The sequence below is a fragment of the Rhinolophus sinicus genome, linkage group LG01 (genome assembly GCF_036562045.2).
Source record: "Rhinolophus sinicus isolate RSC01 linkage group LG01, ASM3656204v1, whole genome shotgun sequence".
Lineage (NCBI taxonomy): Eukaryota > Metazoa > Chordata > Mammalia > Chiroptera > Rhinolophidae > Rhinolophus > Rhinolophus sinicus.
Genome location: NC_133751.1, coordinates 59,795,237 through 59,815,676, shown reverse-complemented (window position 1 = coordinate 59,815,676; position 20,440 = coordinate 59,795,237). Strand labels below are relative to the sequence as shown.

The window sequence follows — 20,440 nt, the reverse complement described above, 5'->3', positions numbered from 1 at the left end:
AAATTGTAAGGGAGACAACACTGCTGGAACATCCCAGGGCTGGCTGTGATTTGAATGAGGAATTTCCACAATAAGCTAATGTGATCTAAGATGCAAGGTGCACTACTGATGGCCATGAACTGCAGGGGGACAGGGGCATGCCTGGAGAACCTGGAGGTTTCAAGCTCTAACTCAGTGATTTTTAAACTCTGGGCTGACCAATCCGTGTAGTGGGTCATGACCAATACTTGGTTTTACCGATTGGGTGGACAAGCTCTATTTAGAGATGGTGAGGGTTCAACTAAGGGGAAATATTCCTCCAACGTCACTCACTGCAGTAACATGCAGTTGGGGCAGGCAGCCTGGCTGTCGGAGCCTTCTGGGAATAGACTTCTGTAGAGCCTCCCCTGTTTATCAGAATCTGGTAATCCTGACACCTGCGCTCCGGGAGCATGTGGCCAGCCAGGGCTGTAGGCAGAGAGGACCTGCCTCCGCGTTGGTGCGTGGGGGAGCCTGCAGCCCCTGTATTGGCCTAGTCCAGCTCTCCTCACGCAGGCACTGTGTTGAGACCCTGCTTATTTCATAGCAGGTGCAGTTCTCCACACTGGGAGTACAGGAAGGAAACAAGGTCCAGCCATGTTTACTAGCTGCATGACTTTGAATGGGTCATTGAATCATTTCATGCCTCGGTCTCCTCATCTGTACCGTGAGGGCAACGATTTCTGCTTCCCGGGATTTTGCAGGACTAGCCGTGATCCTGTATGAAAAGGTGTCTGAAGTGAGGAGTGTCTGAGTGACTCGTCAGAGTCACTCCCATGCAAGGAAATGGACAACGGGCTTTCTGGCGTTTTAAGGGCCCGTAGATCACTAGTTTTTGCCACTGAAGAGAAAACCAAACACCTGGATATATGGAGACTCAGCAGTATCAGGGCTGACAAAAATCCTATCAGTTCATACTAGGTAATAATTTACACTTGGCAAATTCTTAAAAGCCATCGAGATGGTTTGAAAATAGCTCTTTTTTTCCCCCCTTCATATAGTTCTTTTGTTACTTTGACTTGTGGTGGACAGGAGACTGGAGGAGGGGCGATGGCAGCAGTGGGCAAGGAAAAGCACAGAACTCCTAGTAGGAAAAGCACCAGAGGCTCCCTTCCTGTGGCTGCTCTGTCACCTCCCCAGAAGCACAACTCCACACTCTCCTGAGTGACAGACGTTCAGCGCAGTAAAATGTGCTGGCTTTTCAGAACACATTGATAAAGTGTGATGACTCGAGGTCACAGGTTTACCCATAAATGAAAAGTTGCTCAAAGAAATGGCTGGTTTCCAGAAACTGCACACCACCGGAGATATGAAATGCACTTTGCTGAAAAGGACAGCCTAGGTCCCCAGAACAAAATCTCCCATGACTGCATTGCTTTTCGTAATAGTCTAATATTTAAAGTTGCCAGTCACCTGAAAAAGCAATGTTTCATAAACTACAGCAGCCGATGAGTAGTTTGCTGTACACAGGGAGCCTGCTGGAAACCTCAGAAGTGCTCTCAGGATGCTCGGAGCATTGCGTTCGCACAAAATGCGTAGTGGCGGCTTTCCACACGTATCTGTTGCAGAAGTAAGGAAACTACACTCGGTGGTTTGCCAGTAGGTTACTTCTATGTGTGATAACACAGGGGTGGCCAGAGGCCAGATTTGACTAGAGGGTGGGGTTGAGGGGAGGAGTTTGGAACTTGGATACATACAAGCTTAAGGAAGAACATGAGAGATCATCTAGCCCTCGGCCTTCATCCTGTTTAAAAGAAACAAAGTGACTTGCTCAGAGTCACAAAGCCAGTTCATGACAAATCTAAGGCTTAAACACTAGTCACCAATCTCCTGCCTGTTAAATTGCTTTAAAAACGGTACTTTTGTAGTAACCGTGATAGTTCAGCTTCTAGATCCGCGTAGCAAAAAGCAAACACTATTGTCCCCTTCTCCAGCTGCCTCTACACCACCCTGTCCCACCCAGGTCAATCTATAGCAACCCAAAGCAAATTACAAATAGTCCTATAGCCCAGTCCAGTGTCTCTGTGTCCCCAGTGGCTGGCATATGGCAAAAGGGCAAAAGGACAAGATAATTGCTCACAGATACTTTGACACCAAGTACTTGTGACTCATATAGTGGCCTTGGGAGGGGTGTGATTCTGTCCCAGACAGAGGGAGTCTTCAGGCCTCTCAAGGCAAATCCCCAGCTGGACTCTGAGCGCTTGGCACTGAGCACCGAGATAGGACAAGTCTGCTCCCTGCCTCCCTGCTGCCCGTGAGCAGCGGGTCTCCAGAACCAGCTCAGCCCGGAGGTAGCCCAGCACAATTTTTAATTCCATTTTTAAACATTTTCGTGAAAGGAGAAAACAAATCTCAGAGCAAGCCAAGATGTTAAAATGGATTAGCTGGCGACAGTCCAAGGCAAACACGACCCGAGTGAGTAGGACAGCTTCTGCTCAGCGTGTTCTGCTGGGGAAAAGGGGCTTGAGAAGGGGAGCTGGCATGGACTGGGCAGGGGCGGGCAGAGCAAGGCTTGGGGGCTGTAGGCAGGGAGAGCAGCGGCAGTTCTCAGGGCAAGCGTTTTACTGGAGTATTCTGCACAGACCTCGGCTATCACTTACGCTTTTCCTTCTGTGTCAGTTAAAGAGAAAAAGTTATTTTAGTGCAGGACAAAATGAGTGAATCCCTCATTAAATCTAATGGTAGGGGAAACGGGCTGTGGGAAATATGGTTCTTAAAAAGTTGTGCTCTTGGATGAGTAGAAGTGACACCAAGGGGATGGCATCGGAGGGAAGCAATCTGGTGGGCGCGAAAGTTAACTGTTAGAAATTTCAAGCAGAAATGTTGGGACCGTGTTTCCCCAAAAATAAGACCGGGTCTTATATTAATTTCTGCTCCAAAAGATGCATTAGGGCTTATGTTCAGGGGATGTCATTCTGAAAAATCATGCTAGGGCTTATTTTCCAGTTAGGTCTTCTTTTCGGGGAGACACAATAGGAATGATGTCTGGAACCAGCGCAGGGAGACTAGAGATGGGGCAGGTGAAGGTGACTTTGAAATGGTGGTTTTGCTTTAGCTGGAACCACCTTTATACCTATCCTTGCTGTGCTGGAAAATATGACATGTGTTATTTGTGGCCATTACATAGGAGTCTTGGAGAAAGCGTGTTGGATAGACAAGCAGGTAAATATTACCGTCTCATGATGTTGAGCTTTGATTGAAAATGCTCACTTGGGTTTTATCTGCCTGGCAGCTTAGGGTCACTTCCCCACCTGCCTGCTAGTACCCGTGTTACGAGGTAGATGGATAATGGACATGGGAGGATCGAAGGATGTGCGGCATTGGGCTGAGATGATGTGATCCTATTGCCAGAAAGCAGGGACTTGTCAAAAGAAACAAGTTTGAATGTGGTGGCCTCCCGCTGGAAATAACAGTTCTGATGTGACTTTGGCTCAGGGCCTCTCCCGGGGCCACCAAGGGGAGCAGCTTGCCTGCCTCTGCCCAGATAGCTCTTCCTCTTGTGAGAACACTGTTGGAAGAAGACAAAGAACTGTGCAGACCAGACCCATTACAGGTGTCCACTGCCTAGCTCCGAGCAGCACTAATCAGTCTTAGCATCCTTCTGCCGTGTTCCGTGCAGGTCTGGTCCTGGTTGTGATGGAGCAGTCGCTCCAGGTTTCAGAGCTAGCAGTCAGTTTTCAGGTTCCTCATAGGACAGGGATTCAAGTTGAGGCTTCCAAGTTTGGAACGCTCGTCTGCTCTCTTATTTGAATGCTCTAGCTGATTCTGTTTGACATTGCTAACTGCTGAGAGATGTATACCTTGACTAAAAGTTCAGGAGAGCAGGTCCTGCCGTCTGTGTGGCCCCTGCTGACGCTGGCTGTGGAATGCTTGGTGAATGCTGCCGCATGCATTGCTCTCTGCCCTGTGCCCACTGCAAGGGCTTAGCATCCTCTCTGGTCTTGATGATGTCCTGAAGACAAAACACAGGCTTTCCATTGTACTGTGCCCATCTCCTGTCTCCTGCTAGCTGCTGTCCTTTCACCTGCAGGAATGGGGTACCATGGAGGACAGTTTCCTTTACTCTTTGCAGTTGCCCACTTACACACAGGCTGACCTCATGAGCACGAGAGGATATTTAAAATTCCTTATCATTTCCTCGGGATTTTGATGTGTGCTATCTTTTTATCTCATTTATTAACTCATCGACCACTGATTGAGCTCCTATGGTAAGGCAGGCACTATTCTAGATGCAGAGGAGGTGGGAATGAGGACAACAGACAAAGCAGCTCGGTGGCCTGCTGAGACCTTTCTCTGTGGTGCTGATGGTCGCCCAAGTATGCTCAATTTTAAGGCATTTGGAATGCACTGAAACTTGCTTCTATTTTTATGTTTACTTTTATCTCCATGTGTGTCTCTGTGACTGACACCATAGCAGCTTTTATTTAAAAAAGAACTCAGCAATTATTTTGTTTTTTAAGATAATTTGGGAGTTCTTAAAGGTCATCCTCATCTGCTTCATTCCCTGATTCATAACCATTTCAAACCAGGATGCCGGATTTCCCCCCACTGTTCTCTCGTGGCTGTAGGTCCTGTCAGCCGATTCCTCATTAGGGAAGTTTACATTCATGGCAGGTAGATATTCTAGATAGAGAGAAAAGATCAGGAAGTATTCACATAACTCCCAAATATTTTTAAATTTCTCCTAGCTCAGAAAACAGGTAGGAATGTCAGAGAAAAAATATGCTTTTTGAAAAAGGAAAACTGTTTTGACTTTTTTAAAAGAGGATGGGAGAGGATGGGGAGTGGCATATAATTTTGTCAAAGGAAGGTGCTTTGAATTGTGGAATCTGAAATCTAAGTAACTCACCTTCCCAGAATGCCACTTCACCCCACAAGTTCCCAAAACAAGAATGGTCACAATTTTTATACTTCTTTACACATAAGCTATTAAGAACCTTTATTGCCTTCATGAAATTTTTCTTGAAAAATCCCAACAGAGAAAAGATTTTTAGAGCATTTTTTTCTAACGTTTAACTTTGATATAATCCTTCTAACAGGGGCATATAAAGTCCAAACCACTAAATGGGTTGTGTTATTTACAGGGCAGACAAGTAGGCACTACCATTACACATGACCAAGCAGGAAAATCTGTTAATGTAAAATAATCAAATCAGTTAGAGGCAGAATAAAAAGTTATTTGAAATATATTGGTAGAATGAATTCATTCTTTTATTCAATAGAATTTTATGGAATGTCGACTGGTGATCAGATACCATGGAGATTCACGATACATAAGAACAATCTCTGTCCTTGTCCTGGAGTTCTCTGAGTTATTACTCCAAGTGTCTCATCTGTGACACCAAATAGGGTAGCTCTATACGTTACGTGTATTTACAAACGCAGACAGTTGTACTTGGCACTTCCTTTACACCAGTGCTGTGCTGAGCATCAGACAAATTGCAAAGATGAACGTGTCAGATGAGATACATACTTACCACACAATATGCTACGTGTTAGAAGAGAAGAATACCTACTTTGAACAACAAACTTAGTCTGGGAACCAGGGAAGACTCTTACACCAGCGGTGAAATTTGAACTTGGTCCTGAAATTCATTTTCCTTTCTATTTCTCTTCCTTTGTGTCAGTTTTGATCCCAAAATAATTATTCTAATCATGAACAGTATGTAAAAGAGCTGTGCTACTGATATATCTGTATCAAAAGAAGTATTTTGTTTTGATGTAGAATTAGACCTTTTTTTAATGGGCTGTTACCTCTGATGGGAACTATTCAAAATGTCCCTTAGAATCTTTACCAAGACTTTCTTTTACTTCCAGAGAATCATCTAATTAAACCTGTTTTTCCTCAAACATAATTTCAAGATTTTTTTAATGAACTTTTGAAGCAGTAATACACACACGGGGTTCAAAATGTAGGTATTCTTCTAGAAACATTATTGAAAAATACGAAAGCTCACTTACACTTGTTTATTCTTTTACAAAACATTTAAACAAGCCGTAGCATGCAGTGAGTACTGTTTTACACTTGTTTCCATGTAACCAATCTGGGTAATTTCACAGCAGGATATGTAGAGCTGCTTCATTTTTCTGATGGCTGTACAGTATTCCTTTATTTACAGTACCATAAGTTATTTAACCAGTCCTCTATTGATGGGTGAATGGGATGTAGCCAATCTTTTGTGAGGCTGTAGACCTCGTAGGCACATCATTTCTCCCTCTTGTGAGTTGTGAGTGTGTTAATAGGATAACTTCCTAGAAGTAGAAATGCTGCATGAAAGGGAATATATATATTAAATTCGGATAGACATGGTCAGATCACCCTCTATAGATGTTGGACCAATCTGTGCTCCATCCCGCTGTGTACGACTGCCAGTTTTCCCACAGTCTTGCAATCCAGTATATCATTAGTATTTTTTTATTTTTTCCAATCTGATATCAGGTACTTTGAAAATAATCTTTATTATTGCTCTTGTATGCTTTGTTTAACGGATAATATTGCAACTATATTATTTTCTATTATTTTTATTGAAATGTACGGTATTTAATCTATACTATTACCTAATGGGAGTTATGGGCTTGTCTGATTAACTGTTATTTATACTCATTTCTACGGATAAAATACATTTCTGATTATAACATCTGGTTTACATTCAACTTTAAAAAAATATTTATGCTGAAAAATGCATAAAAACTACTAAGCAATTGAGTGGGTAATTATAAGTGAACATACACATAATAAACATGCAGGTCAGGAGAACAAGACATCACCGCTTTCCAGAAGTTCCCTCCCCTCCCACCCCCACCCCCGTGCCCCTCCCTCGTCACAACCCCTCCTTTTCCCCTAGAGGGAACTATTCTGACATTCATAAAAATACCATCCTTACTTTACTTTATAATTTTACCTCCTATGTATGTGTTCCTAAAACAATATGGTTTCAGTGTGGCTGTTTTTAAAGTTTATACGGCTAGATTCATACTGTATGTTTGTGTGTGCGTGTGTGTCTCTTGTTTTTGTCACTTAGCACCTATTTTTATGGAAATCATCCATGCTGATTTGTAGAGCTGTTCATTCATTTTCATTGCTGTATAGTAGTCCAATGTGTGAATATACCACAATTTATTTATCCACTCTGTACATGGGATGTTTAAGGCTATTGTGAGCTATGCTGCTATGAATTTTCTTGTATGTGTATCGTTGTGTGTGTGTAGTGGAGTTTCTCTTGGATGCAAAGCTAGGAGTGACATTCCTAGGTGAAAAAAAATCATTAGGTGTTAGTATATGTTTATATATATCTTAAACTTTACTAGATAATGTAAACTATTTTTTTAAATGCTGGTACCAAAATGACACTCCTACCAATACACATGAGATTTTCTGTTGCTCTGTATCCTCATCTCTAATTGACATTGTCAGATGTCAAAATGTTTGCAGGTCTGGTGGCTAGGTAGTAATATCTGCTTATGGCTTTAATTTGCATTTCCCTAATTACTAATGAGTTTGGACACCTTTCAAATCCTTATTGGGCCTTTGGGTTTTTCTCTTATGATGTCCCTGTTTAAGCCTTTTGCCCCTATATTTAGTGAGTTGTCTGTTTTTTTTCTTATGCATTTTTCAGAGTTCTTATATTTTAGATATCTGTCCTTTGTTGGTTATACGTGTTGTAAATATATGCTCTCACTCTGTGGCTAGTCTTTTTGCTCTCTTTATTCTGTATTGATAAACATGCAATTTGACATTTTAAAGCCAATACATTTGTAAGTTAGAGGCTCATAACATGTGACATTTCTTACTTTTAGTACTTTAAAATACAATTCACCATTTTTTTCTCCACAGAATAGTGTACCAACATGAAGACTTTATGTATAATTCAGGTTTATGCCAATCCCTAAGTGTACCTCAGTTTTAATGAAAGAATAAGAACTAGTTGACTTTTTGAAATTTATCTGTTATATTTTACTCTATACATTATGTGACAGGTAATACAGCTAAAGCAATGAAATGTGTTAGAAAAAAAAGATGATACATACATTGGATTTGAAACTCAGCTGTCTGACAAACAAAACCAAGACCTCAGAAGGTAGTCTTTACATAGCAAAACTAAGCATATATGCTCACAAGAAAGCTTCTTGAATCTTAATTTTATACATAATTATTACCACCTCAGCCATCTAGTTACTTAGCACATAAGAAAATTAAAAGAGGAGAAAGTTATTTCTATAGAGATACACTAATAGCTGCAAAGGCTATGAGGTACTGACAACAGGAGAGGAAACAGAAAAGCTCTGAAACAAAAGCTGACAGGGAAATTAAAATTCCAACAGTTTAGTTCTATTTAGTGAAGGTACAAAGAGTGCTATATGGATTTTGCACTACACGCAATTATTACTCAGGTTAGTATTTGTAATTGTCAACAGAAGGGGAAATTATATTCAACGTACTCTGTTTAAGAAGTCAGAGATGTAAAGATATTCATAAAAATGGTTAAAATGGGGAGAAATATGTTGGTGTTTACCTTTAGTTATCAAGAAAACTTCATTATCTTGACAGGCACATTTCCCAAGGGTTGTGGAGAGCTGAGCTTATGCTGACTGTGGTTTTATGGAATGATGGGTCAAGGTGAACCTCAGCGTTTCTCAGCGCTAGTGACTGCCTCCCAAAGACCGATGCTACACTCCTTGGGCATTTATTGAGCATCTGTGTAATCCACTTGACTGCGAGCCACTGTCCAATCCCACATGGCCTGTGAAAGTGGCCACTGACCGGTCCCCGGATAGTCACTCTTACCTCCCTCTAATCTCTTCTCCACTCTGCAGCCAGTGTGATCTTCTTCAAGTGCAGGCTCTGCCCATCGCTCTGTGGCTTCAAGCCCTTCGCAAGCGTCCCTTTGCTCTTAGGAGGAATACCCAAATCCTCAGTGTGACCAATGAGGGCTGCATGGTCTGCACCTTGCCCCACTTCTCCAGCCTCAGTGGGGCCACTCTTCCCCTTTTTTCCTGCCTGGCAACCTCCCTGGCTTTCCTCGAATGTGCCAGGTTTCTTCCCGGCTCAGGGCTTTTGTTCCCTCTGCCTGGAAACTTATTTCTCCTCCCAGGCTTCAGTCCACCCCTCTCACCCGCTCTCCTTTCTGATCTCAGCCTGTCCTGACCCTCTGACTAGGTCTCCTCCTCAGGTCACATCTCTCACTACACTCTGTTATTTCTTGGGACCTAGCACCATTAGTGTAAGCATTTGTGTGGTCATGTGCCTGCCTCCTCCACCAGAGAGCCAGAGAGATATCTGTTTTATGCCCCCACTGCATCACCAAATCTAACTAAGTACGGGTTCACAGGAGGTACTTGGTAAATAGTTGTTAAATGAGTAAATGAAGAACAAATGAACACAAGGCGTTATGGGTGAGAGAGAGATCTGGAAATTGAGAGTGAAATATAATTAAGAAAAGCAAACTTGTAGCTTGGTAAGGTCAGAGAAGTTCCAGCATTAGACTTTCCAAAGTGGGTAGAATTTATCCAGGCAACATTGGTGTTGGGAGTAAGGGTCAGGGAGAAAGGAAAATATAAGACAGTTTGGGGCACACAAAGTAGATATGCCTGGTCGAAGTTCAGGGTTTGCGAGGTGAGCTGTGGGAAATAAAACTGGAGTGATTGGTTGGGTCATACTGTGACAAGGCCTGGACTCCGTCCGTTCAAAGGAGTTTAGATTTTATTGATTAGCACCCAAGAAACACTGAGGGTTCTTTTCCTTTTTCTTTTTTTTTTTTTTTAGTATGATGGTTACAGAATTACCTTTATCTTCACCTGGATGCATCACTGTCCTTTTATTCTCTCATTCTTTCTTTAGACTCAGAAAGAGTCTACGGTTAACCTATCTGCAGTACTCAGAATGTCATCCTTTATATCCACCCCCAGTATATTAATTCCACACCTTTTCTCTTTCTCCTATTGTCAAACACCTCCTTTCCCTCTGCCTCTAACACGTGTTTGTTACTTAATGCTCCCAGTGAGATCTGCACTCCAACTTCTACCCCTGATTCTTCTTTCTCTAGATCCTCCCCCACCGTCAACAATAGTTTCTGTGGCTTCGGTTCTAATGTCTGTGACAAAAATTCCAACGTTATATTTCTGAAGTGACTTTACTCCCAGTGGCAGTTTCATATTCCTTTATTCGTCCACTCACCACGTTTTTTGAGCAGCTGTTTACCAGGTGCTGTTTTAGAATGGAGACGTAGCCGTGAAACAAAACAGGCCAGTCTCCACCCTCACAAACGCTCAGTTCTACTGAGGAACCAGAAAACCAACACGCAAATGCAAGACTAACTGTGGACATAGTGAGCGCTAGTACTGCTGGGTACAGTAATATAATTGGTCCCCTGTATGTTTCCAATTTGATGTCTGGCTCTTCCTCAGTCTCAGCATCAGAAAATGATTTCCTTCTTCTCTCAAACTAGTAACTTGGTTTGACTTCCCTATTTGGGACAGAACAACGCGATGTTCCCAGATACCCAGGTTTTATCTGTGGATTTATTTCTGGCATATTCCCTGATAGCCAATCTGTTGCCAAGTCCTGAGAACTAGTCTCTCAAAATTTCTGTCGCACCACCCCAGTCAGGCCTTGGTTACCCTTTGCTTAAATCCTTTCAGTAGCCTCCTGAATGGCCCCCATGCTTTCTGGGATTTTGCCCCTGCGTTTTATCTTTTCTGCTGACCCCAGATTCATCTTCCTAAAACATCTTTCAACACCTCACTTGTCTGTTAAAAGCCGTCACGAGCACATTTACTTAGGATAAAATTTAGCAGGTATGTGGCGTTCCCTCCTACATGTGACCCTTTAGAGACCCTTATCTATTTATTTATTAAATACACTTGAATGCACCTACATTAGATTGAATCATGTGAAATTGCCATTTTTGTATAATGTAAATACAGTGGTACCTCGGTTTTCAAACGTAATCCATTCCGGAAGACCATTCGAGTTCTGAAACGTTCGAAAACCAAGGCACGGTTTCCCCATAGAAAGTAATACAAATTGGACTAATCCATTCCAGACCTTTAAAATTAACCCCTAAAACTGCAAATTTAGCATGAATTTTACTATCTAATGATACCATAGATCCATAAATTTTACGGCGTTTGTAAACTGAAATGTTCGTCAACGGAGATGTTTGAAAACCAAGGTACTGCTGTATTGGCAATTTATATGTTTCAACCAACTAGCACTGATCAAATCACAGGTTGCCTGTATGTCTTTCTCCCAAGTTACTTGTCAGTTCCATGACAGTCATGTCTTGGTCTTAATGATGCTTATGTCTTTACTGTCTATGTCAGCATCTGGCACATAGTCAATAATAGCCACCAATGCTCCCACCCATGTCGTGCTTTGCTCCTGCTGCTGCCACCTCCTGTGATGCCCACTGACTTCACCCAGTCACCTCAGGCCCACCCTTCACTGCCAGTCTGACTCATGCCTCCTTCATGCAAATGCACACTATTTCTCCACATTAATCTCCCGCAGCCACCTCTGAGCCACCAATAGTGCCCTCCACTTCCCAAATCAAATACAGTTGACCCTTGGACAGCTGGGGGATTAGGGGCGCTGACCCCCTGCACAGTCGAACATCCATGTACAACTTTTGACTCCCCCAAAACTTAACTACTAGTAGCCTACTGTTGACCAGAAGCCTTACTGAGAACATAAGCAATCAATGAACACATATTTTGTATGTTACATATATTATATACTGTATTCTTATAATAAAGTAAGCTAGAGAAAAAATGTTATTAAGAAAATCATAAGGAAGAGAAAATATATTTACAGTACTGTATTTTTAAACATCTGCATGTAAGTGGACCTGCATATTTCACACCCATGTTCAAAGGTCAACTGTATTATTTTTTAACATCCATGGAGCATGTTATATGTTTTACTTTGTATTTGCCACATTGCTTAGCATAATGTTACACCCTTAAGAGTGAGTTGGAAGATCTCTGCTTCTAGCCCTTACCTGTCACCCTGGGATCCAGTACCATATTTCCAACTGTCGATGGCATAATGGCACTTGAATGACGACTGTACCCTACTCAACTGAAACTAAACTCATTAGGTATCCTCTCCCAGCTCTGCTCCTTTCTAAGACACCCGTCCATGGCTTGACCTCGAAGCCATCTTAGTTTTCCTTCATTCTCGGTCCTCTTCCTGAAATAACGTTCCAATAGATCATCGCCGTGATTGCACATTCCTCGGGCTGGCTTTCGATTTTTCTGTAGTATGTCCAGTCTATCCCTGGGAGCTTCAAGTAGAGAAACATGCTTCCCAAACCACAGTAACGTTCCCTAGGACCTAGAGCTCCTGATACACAGGACCCTTCCCCTGGTCCTGCCCCTTCTCTGGGTCCCTAGCTGTCTGCAAACCTCTCCTCGAACATGTTTTCTGGTAGGTATATGTGATGCTCTTCACTAAAATATAATCTTTCAAATTCTAACCTCCTTTGTCTACCAACCAGTATTGCATCACTGTGTCTCCACAATTATTTCTCTGTCCTGGTAACTTTTCTGACCTCAGGAAGAGTGTTGTCGGAACACGTCTTCGTTATTAGAATGATTTCTGGAGTCCCTTCCCTCAGCACTTTGTGGCACAGCATCTTCTTCTGGTTTTCTGTTGTTTCCCATGGGTTAGTTTTGTCTCCGCAACTGAATCCCAAGATCCATGAAGACAGGCTCATGTGTGAAACCTTGTGTTATCAGCAGTGCACGCAGATAGAGTTAGGCTTTCACAGGAAGTGCTCAGAAAACACTTATTTGAATGGTATGTTGTGTGTATAACATCTTTTCTGTATATTTATGAATTGGTGTCTCTAAATGTGTTTCCCATATACTCTCTAAGAGGTATTCTTCTATGTGGTCTAGGAGGCAGGGATATCTTGGATATTTTTCCTGGCCATCTGTCCATGACATTACAAACCAATAAACCATGTGCTCCAAAAGCCCATGACTGTGGCTGGCTCAGGGGAAGGGTCAACCTGAGCTGCGGTCTGCAGTTACTTTTCTTTCCCACCTGCTTGGGGTCTTCCTTTTGCCTCTAAATATGAAGACTAATTTTTCTGTTAAACATACAAAAGAAATGTGTCTGTGCATATATGTGTGTGTGTGTGTCTGTGCTTATGTATGCATATATACGTATATGTGTATATACACATGTGAACATATGTGTGTATATATGAAGGAAATACACCAAAATATAAATAGTGGTTATTTTTGGATGGTGACTTTTTCCAAATTGTCTATAATAAGAAAATTACTTTTATGAATAAAAAACCCCTCATGTTATTTTTAAAGGCTAGGAAGGGACACGATTATTAGATGGTTGCTGAGGTCCACCCTCTGTGTGAACCAAGGACAAGGAGCCCAGCAGGGACACACACCACAGGGCGATTGACTTCTCCTCAGACCTAAAGATGAGACAAAGTGGCCAGAGAGTGAACTGGGGCTGAGTTGCAGGATCGATGAAGGTTGTGAGCTGAGGAACTGGCAGCTTTGTTTGTGAAGGTCCGGAGCTTTGCCCAGTGAAAGAAATGAGAAGGGAAGTTTAGCAGGTGGGGCAGTGGGATGATAAGGGGATGATGATTCATCAGTGTTTCCCCCCAAACTCAGTTCTTCAGAAAAGTATGGAAAAGGCGAGGAAAAGCTTGAAATATACTTTCCAGTTCATGAAGGGATTTCGTGAAGAGATACACAGTGGGAGACAGAGAAAGCAGACATGTTACAAGTTTGGTTTTATGGTCCTGTGATTCCAGAGGGAGAGGTTTCCAGACCGACTCAGTGTGAGGACACTGGAACCCAGGTCAGGAGTGCACAGAAAGCTTCCATTAAGGAAACGGGTGACCCATGAATGGGGTTTCAAAAGGAGCTTCAGTGTTAGGTCAAGACCCAGCCTCCCCCACATCCCCCCCTCCCCCCCCATCACCTCCCCCAGATTAAAGGCAGAGGGAACATTTTCTGATAAGAATTCTTGGTAAGGAGGCAGTTTCTAACCTTTCTGAACGTGAAACAAAAGAAATTACATGAAACAAATATTTTCAAGGATGTTGCTCCCACACTGCCTAGTTTCACCATTTTTTTCAGAGGGTTCCCTGAGCAGAGGGAGAAATGGAAGGAGGAAAAACCGGGAGATTGACTCTTCCTCTTCCTCGCTGTGGCTGATTTCTTTTCTCTGGGGTGGTGTGCTGGAGGTGGGGAGCCCCTGGCCTGTCCCTTGGGAGGGAGCACAGCAGAGCATGCATAGCTCTGCCCCTCCCCGCACCGGGCCTGCCTGCCCATCACTAAGCTACTCAGCCAGCCCGTCCTTATCAGTAACCTCCTCACAGAATGGACAGTGAAAAGCATGAGCAGCAAACACAGACCTCGAGAAGCCAAAGGGAGACCATTCAGGCAGAGTAGAAAACATGAAAGAACAAATAAGATCACACAATCAATCCTTGAAAAAGAGCTAAACTGAAAATACATTTCATGGTGTTTATGCCTTTTCCATACGCAGAATTCAATATTTTTACTATTCTATGTCTCACTTTTTAATTCTGATGGTGGCCTCAAGGAAAATTTCTAGTCTGGGCTCTGATTTGAAATTTGAGTTGGAGGAACACAAACAGCACATAAAGCCCCCACCAAGGACACCCTCCCCCCATGTAATGGGAGAGATACAGTCCTTTCCCTCAGAAGTTCCTGCTATCATTGGGCGGGCTGAGGAAGGCACAAAGACCGCCAGCAAGGAAATCATCCAGAGCATGAACAGCGGACAGTAACAACCGCCTTTCCCATTGAACTCCTGAGAGGAGCCTGGCATTTGATGTGCGAACTCTCACTTGGTCTTCGAGGTAAGTATCATTATCCTCGATTTGCAGATGAGGAAAATGTCACGCAGAGAGGTTAAATAACTTGCCCAGGGTCACACAACCAGAGAGTGGCAGGGCTGAGATTTGAACCCAGGCCCTTCTGGCATCCACTATGCACCCTGCTTCCCTCTGGCTAAGTCCACTAAAGAAAACGATTGGATGATGCAGACAAATACACGTGAAGTCACATTTTGGCCCAAATGGTGTTAAGTCCTATCATTTCCCTCATTCCTGATCAACTGAATGAAACACACCTGAATGAAAACACCAAGAACATTCCAAGTTCCACGTGCTGCAGTGCCACTTGCTCGCTGACTTCTGTGCTAGCAGAGCAAGTCACGAGTCAGGAGTTTGGAGCAGGCTGCTTATTACATCTTAGCCACGGGAGGAGGAATTCAGGCATATCCCTGCCTCAGTGATTTCCTTATCCATCAGACAGAAACACCCAGGACATACAGCTAACTGAAGATGCATTTACACAAATATTGCAAAATAGTTGCCTTGAACTCTTGATGGAACAAGAAAGGGCAAAAATCTATAATGTAATACAGATTTGTGGCTATTTTTATTCCACTGGATACCTAATAATGTCTCTTGTGCACCCAGAGATGGCAGGAAGCTCTCTGTAGCCCAGAAAGCTTCTATTACGAGTATCTGGTATGAGAATGGGACCTACAGTATGTTACATAAATATACACAGTATTTCTATGAAAGGATCTGTACCTGAATATTGAGACATGGGGGAAATCTCAACATATGCTCCTCCTCCCTCCACACAAAACAAATGCTGGGAGGACTGGTTCATAAAAATCACTGTCCTATTGAAGTGGGTCTCGCTGATTCTTGCTTCTCGTGGAAAATGCCACAGACAAGGGCTTTTGGACATTGTGTGTTTGGCAGATGTGAAAATGCAGTTGAAAGACTGCAAAACTCAGATTTTCCGGCGATAGAGTGGTTTCCCAACCAGGTGACCCTTAGAATTACCAGGGAAATAGTTCGAAAAACTAATCCCAGACTCAACCCTGGACTGCTAAATCAGAATGCCAAAAGTATAGGGTGATTGGGCATGGAAGATATATGTGAATTCTAAGCTGAGAGTTATTTTCAAAATAATAGAAGTCATTAGTGTTTCAAAAAATTTTGATGGCCTTCCTTTTTCACACTTCCACTTAAACTTTTTCCACTAGTCCTTTCCCAAGGCCAGATTTTTTTTTTTTTAATCCTCTCGGTGAGGTCATAAATGGCTGTCATTTTTTAAGTTAAAAGCTACATACACATTGGTGTTTACTCTTTCAGGCTGCCAACTGGGCCGTATAAAATAATGGCTTCCTGTGTACATGTCTGTATTTTCTCAGGGCTCCTTTTTTAGAGAACAAGTATTCAGTTTGCCTACATACATTTATGAAACCATCACCAGACAGATTTGCAGGTGCACAGAGACACAGGTTGAGGTTTAAGAGAGGATCAATGTCTTTCTGCAAAACCTAATGAATATGTGTAATAAAGTGACCCACACCACTCCTAGTTAGGTACTCAAGGATAAAATGGATCCTCAAAATATGTGAGGGATGCATTCCAAGACCTTTGGAATCCACAAACATACAAATATCCTTTAGCAGATGGAGTCTCCTTGACAAGAGGCAGCACAGCACAGTGGGTAAGGAGAGCTTTGGAATCAAATCACCCTCAGTACAGATCTTACCTCCTCTGCTTGCCAGTTGTATGATCCTGGGCAGGACGTCTCAGTGCCTCCATCTGCAAAATGGGGGTAATGATGTTACCCACCCCGTAAGGTTGCGGTGCAATTATGTGAAATGATGCATGCCAGACATTCAGCACTTTGCATGGCACATGCTAAACACTCAATAAACATAATCCATTAATAAAAAGTACAAAACCAATTATGACATAAATGAGATAATAATGATGACAATAAAAATATTTTTAAAACTGTTCTCCCCCTTTAGAATTTTAACCACTGTATAAAGAACAGAATGTCAAACTCAGTATTTATACAACTATTAAATTCTGCCACCAAAATAAATTCCACAGACCTTATAGCACATCTAAAACTAAACTGGTAATGGCGGTGAATTATGATGTGGGGGATTAGCTAATCTGGACAGTTGGTGCCACCCCCATTAATGAATATGATCTGAAATTCAGAAGACTCTTTGCCTGAGCAAAGGTGACCTTGACTATGAGTCATTGCACAAATGCTTGTGTACAGCTCCTGGCTTTCTTCAGAATCTCATCTACCTCCAAATCCGAAGTATTGCCTATCTTCCTCACAGATCAGGGCAACCACCATTTGAACTTGATGCTGAAGTATTTTCTCTCCCTGCATGAACAGTTTTTGCCTGGCTGGAGTTCTTATTAAGAGAGTTTGAGACTGTTTTTCTCGTTTCTATATGGCAAGTGTGATGGAGCCTTTGACATCATGAACTGAGCTATGGTCAAATATGAGATCATGCTCTTTAATTTATCTTGAACTTTTCTCTTGGCTGAGAGCCATTGCTGTTTAGAATATGTCACTCTTGCAATTGCACAAGAAGTTGATTTTCTTTGAGCGGCCATTGTTCTTAAAGAAACAATGATTCCATTACTTCAGAGGGCCCAGTAGAGATGGTGTGACCACATTGCGTCCTTATCATGGCTCCCTCGTTAGTTCATGCTCTCACTCAGTGTGATCCATTCTCTCAACTGGCCATGCAGCCTGCATGAACCAACCTCATGCCTTGGGAAAATTACAGATTGCCACATGTCTTGGACCCTGGAAACACTTGAAATAATGAATGTTAAGTCCATTATTGCTAAAGATCTGCTGCATAAATGGGTAAACTTTTCTGAGTTTCTTTCCCCCAATTGAATGTGATAGCAAGACTTGTTGGTAGGGCATAGGGACCCTAAAGGAATTGAAACAAGAAAACAAAACAAAAAAGAAAGGTATAAAATAAACACTCATGATCACTGCCACCAGGGATTTAATGCATCCCTATTTATATTATTCCTGGCTCTACTCCTGTTTATACATCTGGGACATTGGGAAGCCATTGCAGGATTGGTCTACGGGGAATAATGCAAGGAACAGCGTATGAGTTTGAGCCCTGACAGAGTTAGCAAGAGGGGCCAGTGAGCGATCCTCCTCTGGGTCCCAGGCTTGGTTGGCTCCTTCGGAACCTTCAGACCAAACAATGTCCCACACAGCACTCTGCTTCCCCCATGTCCTCTTCTAACAAAATGATTATGTATTTGCCACGTTACACTCTGTGCATTGGGTTGCTAGAAATACAGTAGGTTGCACTGATGCCTTAACTCTGTTTTCTATAAAGGGCTACGTGATCTCATGCAGATATTTGCAAAGTCATATGCAAGTCACAGAGCCCCGGCCCTTTTCTTAACAGGATGGCAACCTTGTTCCTCGGTGGCACCTGGGACCTGGAGATCCTTTCTCCACTTACGTTTAGCGCGCAGCCTGGGACTTGTCCCTGCAGCTCTCCGGGTTAGCCGTGCCGCCGTTGAGACCTCCCATCTGGACTCCCATCACCCACCTCTCTTGAGTCTGCTCTGGCAGGGCTGGTGTGGGGTGCAGCCCTTGCTCGGAGGGCAACATGTTCCAAGCAAAATCTGCCCGCCTGGGCCATGGGCTCACCCCTCAGAGCTCCCTGCTTCTCTACTGGGTGCAATTCGAGATTGCCAAGCTTCTCTCCGAAGTCTAAAGTGGTGGGACAGTAGGGAACTATGAGAGGCCTCATGACCCACGGTACTTCCCCCAGCTCCCAACTAAACAACAGGTATCCCAGACCCTCACTGCCCTAGAGGTCTGCAGCGTGAGTGGATGGTTCATTAGAAGGACATACGTGTCTCTGGAGTTTTTCTCCAGGGTGAATATTTCTATTGTCAGTGGCCCCCAATCTGGAAGATCCCATTGTTCTAATCTAGCCTCCTCCCTGACATCATGAGAAAGAGGGAACAGGCAGAAGGGATGGTTTGTGATGGAGAAGAGGAGGGTTAATGCTAGCTGTTCCCAAACATTGGCAGCAAGCACTTCCCCAGCAAATGTTCTGTCTGCTTCAGCCTACCCAGGTTTTGTCAAGATTCTCTAGCTCCTCCTCCCTAACCGCCCTCACTCCTGAGGTCTCTGGTTTCAAGACCACTCGCCTTCAGTTTCTTCCAGATTAGCCTATTGGGGGTTCGGATGGGAAGTAGGGGAATAAATAAATGAAACAATCTGGCCACAGGCTCATGATTGTTCAGACTAGATGATGGGCACGTGGGCATTCATTATACCATTCTCTCCACTTTTGTATATGTTTGCAATTTTTCATAATAAAAAGTTAAAGAATAAAAAAAAAAATATTCCTCCAGCTTTTAAGACACTCAAGAGAGAGCCCCAACCCCTAACACAGAGTTTCCTGGAAACGCCACACCAAGGCAAGAGGCAAAGATGATTCCATTACTTATACATATACATATATATATGTATATATACATATTGATTTTCTAATTTTTTAAAGGCCTACTGCTTTATTTTCAATAGACTAAACCTTATTTCTAAGAGGTCCCGAAGTTGGGCTTACTTCCCCCAGCTGGGTTATGGGGGAGGGCTGGTAAAGGGTTCCTTAAAATCCTGAAAGTTTACATTTCCATGTATCTCACAATCTTACTGTGAGGATGGGACTTGTTCAGTGTTCTGAACTTTGTGGAGGAAACGTGCTCTCAATTCAAAGAGTCATTCTCTGGAATTGCACCTGGCTCAGGAAAGGACTGTCTTTGTACTTGAATTTAAATCCAATGGAGAACCTTAACACGGGCATTTGCATGATTGAGAATTGCTGCTGTCTTTTTTCCGTATGTCACTTTCTTGAATGTGTTCTAATAAAAATGATTCTAAAGCAGCTGTTGAAATATAGTGATTTATAAATACTTTCTGTTGAGTGCTGAGGCCCTTAATTTTCTACCGAGAATCTACCCCATCCCACTTTCTGGAAAGATCTGTCTAGCTGGGGACAGATGCCATGAGCGTACGTGTGGCATGATGGCGGCACCACTGCAATTACAATCACTAATAAGAATTATGTCAACCACAGCCATTTTGTCTTCTGGTTGCCTAGGAGCAGGATTCATTTTCCAGAATGAAGGTGGTCGTGTGTAATAGATGAGTGTGGTGGGGAGAAAGTGGAGGAGGTAGGGCAGGAGCAGGCGTGTAATTCACTCTCCAGGGAGCAAGGTGGAAGGAGACACAAGGGAGGCAAATAAGAGAGACAGGCAAAGTTCAAACTCTTTCTGTTCAGTGATAAATCTCAGCACGTTCAAATGATAATCGATTGTTCAATTTCATTTACAAAGTCGCACCATAGTAAGTTACAAATGTCAAACTCTCATTAAGCAAACTGGAAGCAAAAGGAGAAAATATATGTTTCCGAAGATAGATATTTTGAGAAACACTTTTTTATCCCAATCTTTATCCCTCTTGAGCCAGACTGGCTAGGACACTCCCATGAGCCAGTTCTTTGGGAAAGGAGGCGTTTTGAAAACCT

At 42.9% G+C, this 20,440-nt stretch overlaps 1 protein-coding gene across 26 annotated transcripts in view; it reads left to right on the top strand.

The window, feature by feature from the left end:
- The window catches only part of KALRN (kalirin RhoGEF kinase), a 617,732-nt gene that overhangs the window by 426,288 nt on the left and 171,004 nt on the right, over positions 1-20,440 (top strand). For 11 of the 26 annotated variants that reach the window (XM_019738968.2, XM_019738966.2, XM_019738971.2 and 8 more), the window contains one exon: positions 18,305-19,798. The exons of the other annotated variants lie outside the window; for them this stretch is intronic. In XM_019738968.2, coding sequence (XP_019594527.1) covers positions 18,305-18,367 — 63 coding nt within the window. In that variant the 3' untranslated portion in view covers positions 18,368-19,798. Of the gene's footprint in view, positions 1-18,304; positions 19,799-20,440 lie in introns of those variants that run through there. 26 annotated transcript variants of the gene reach the window in all.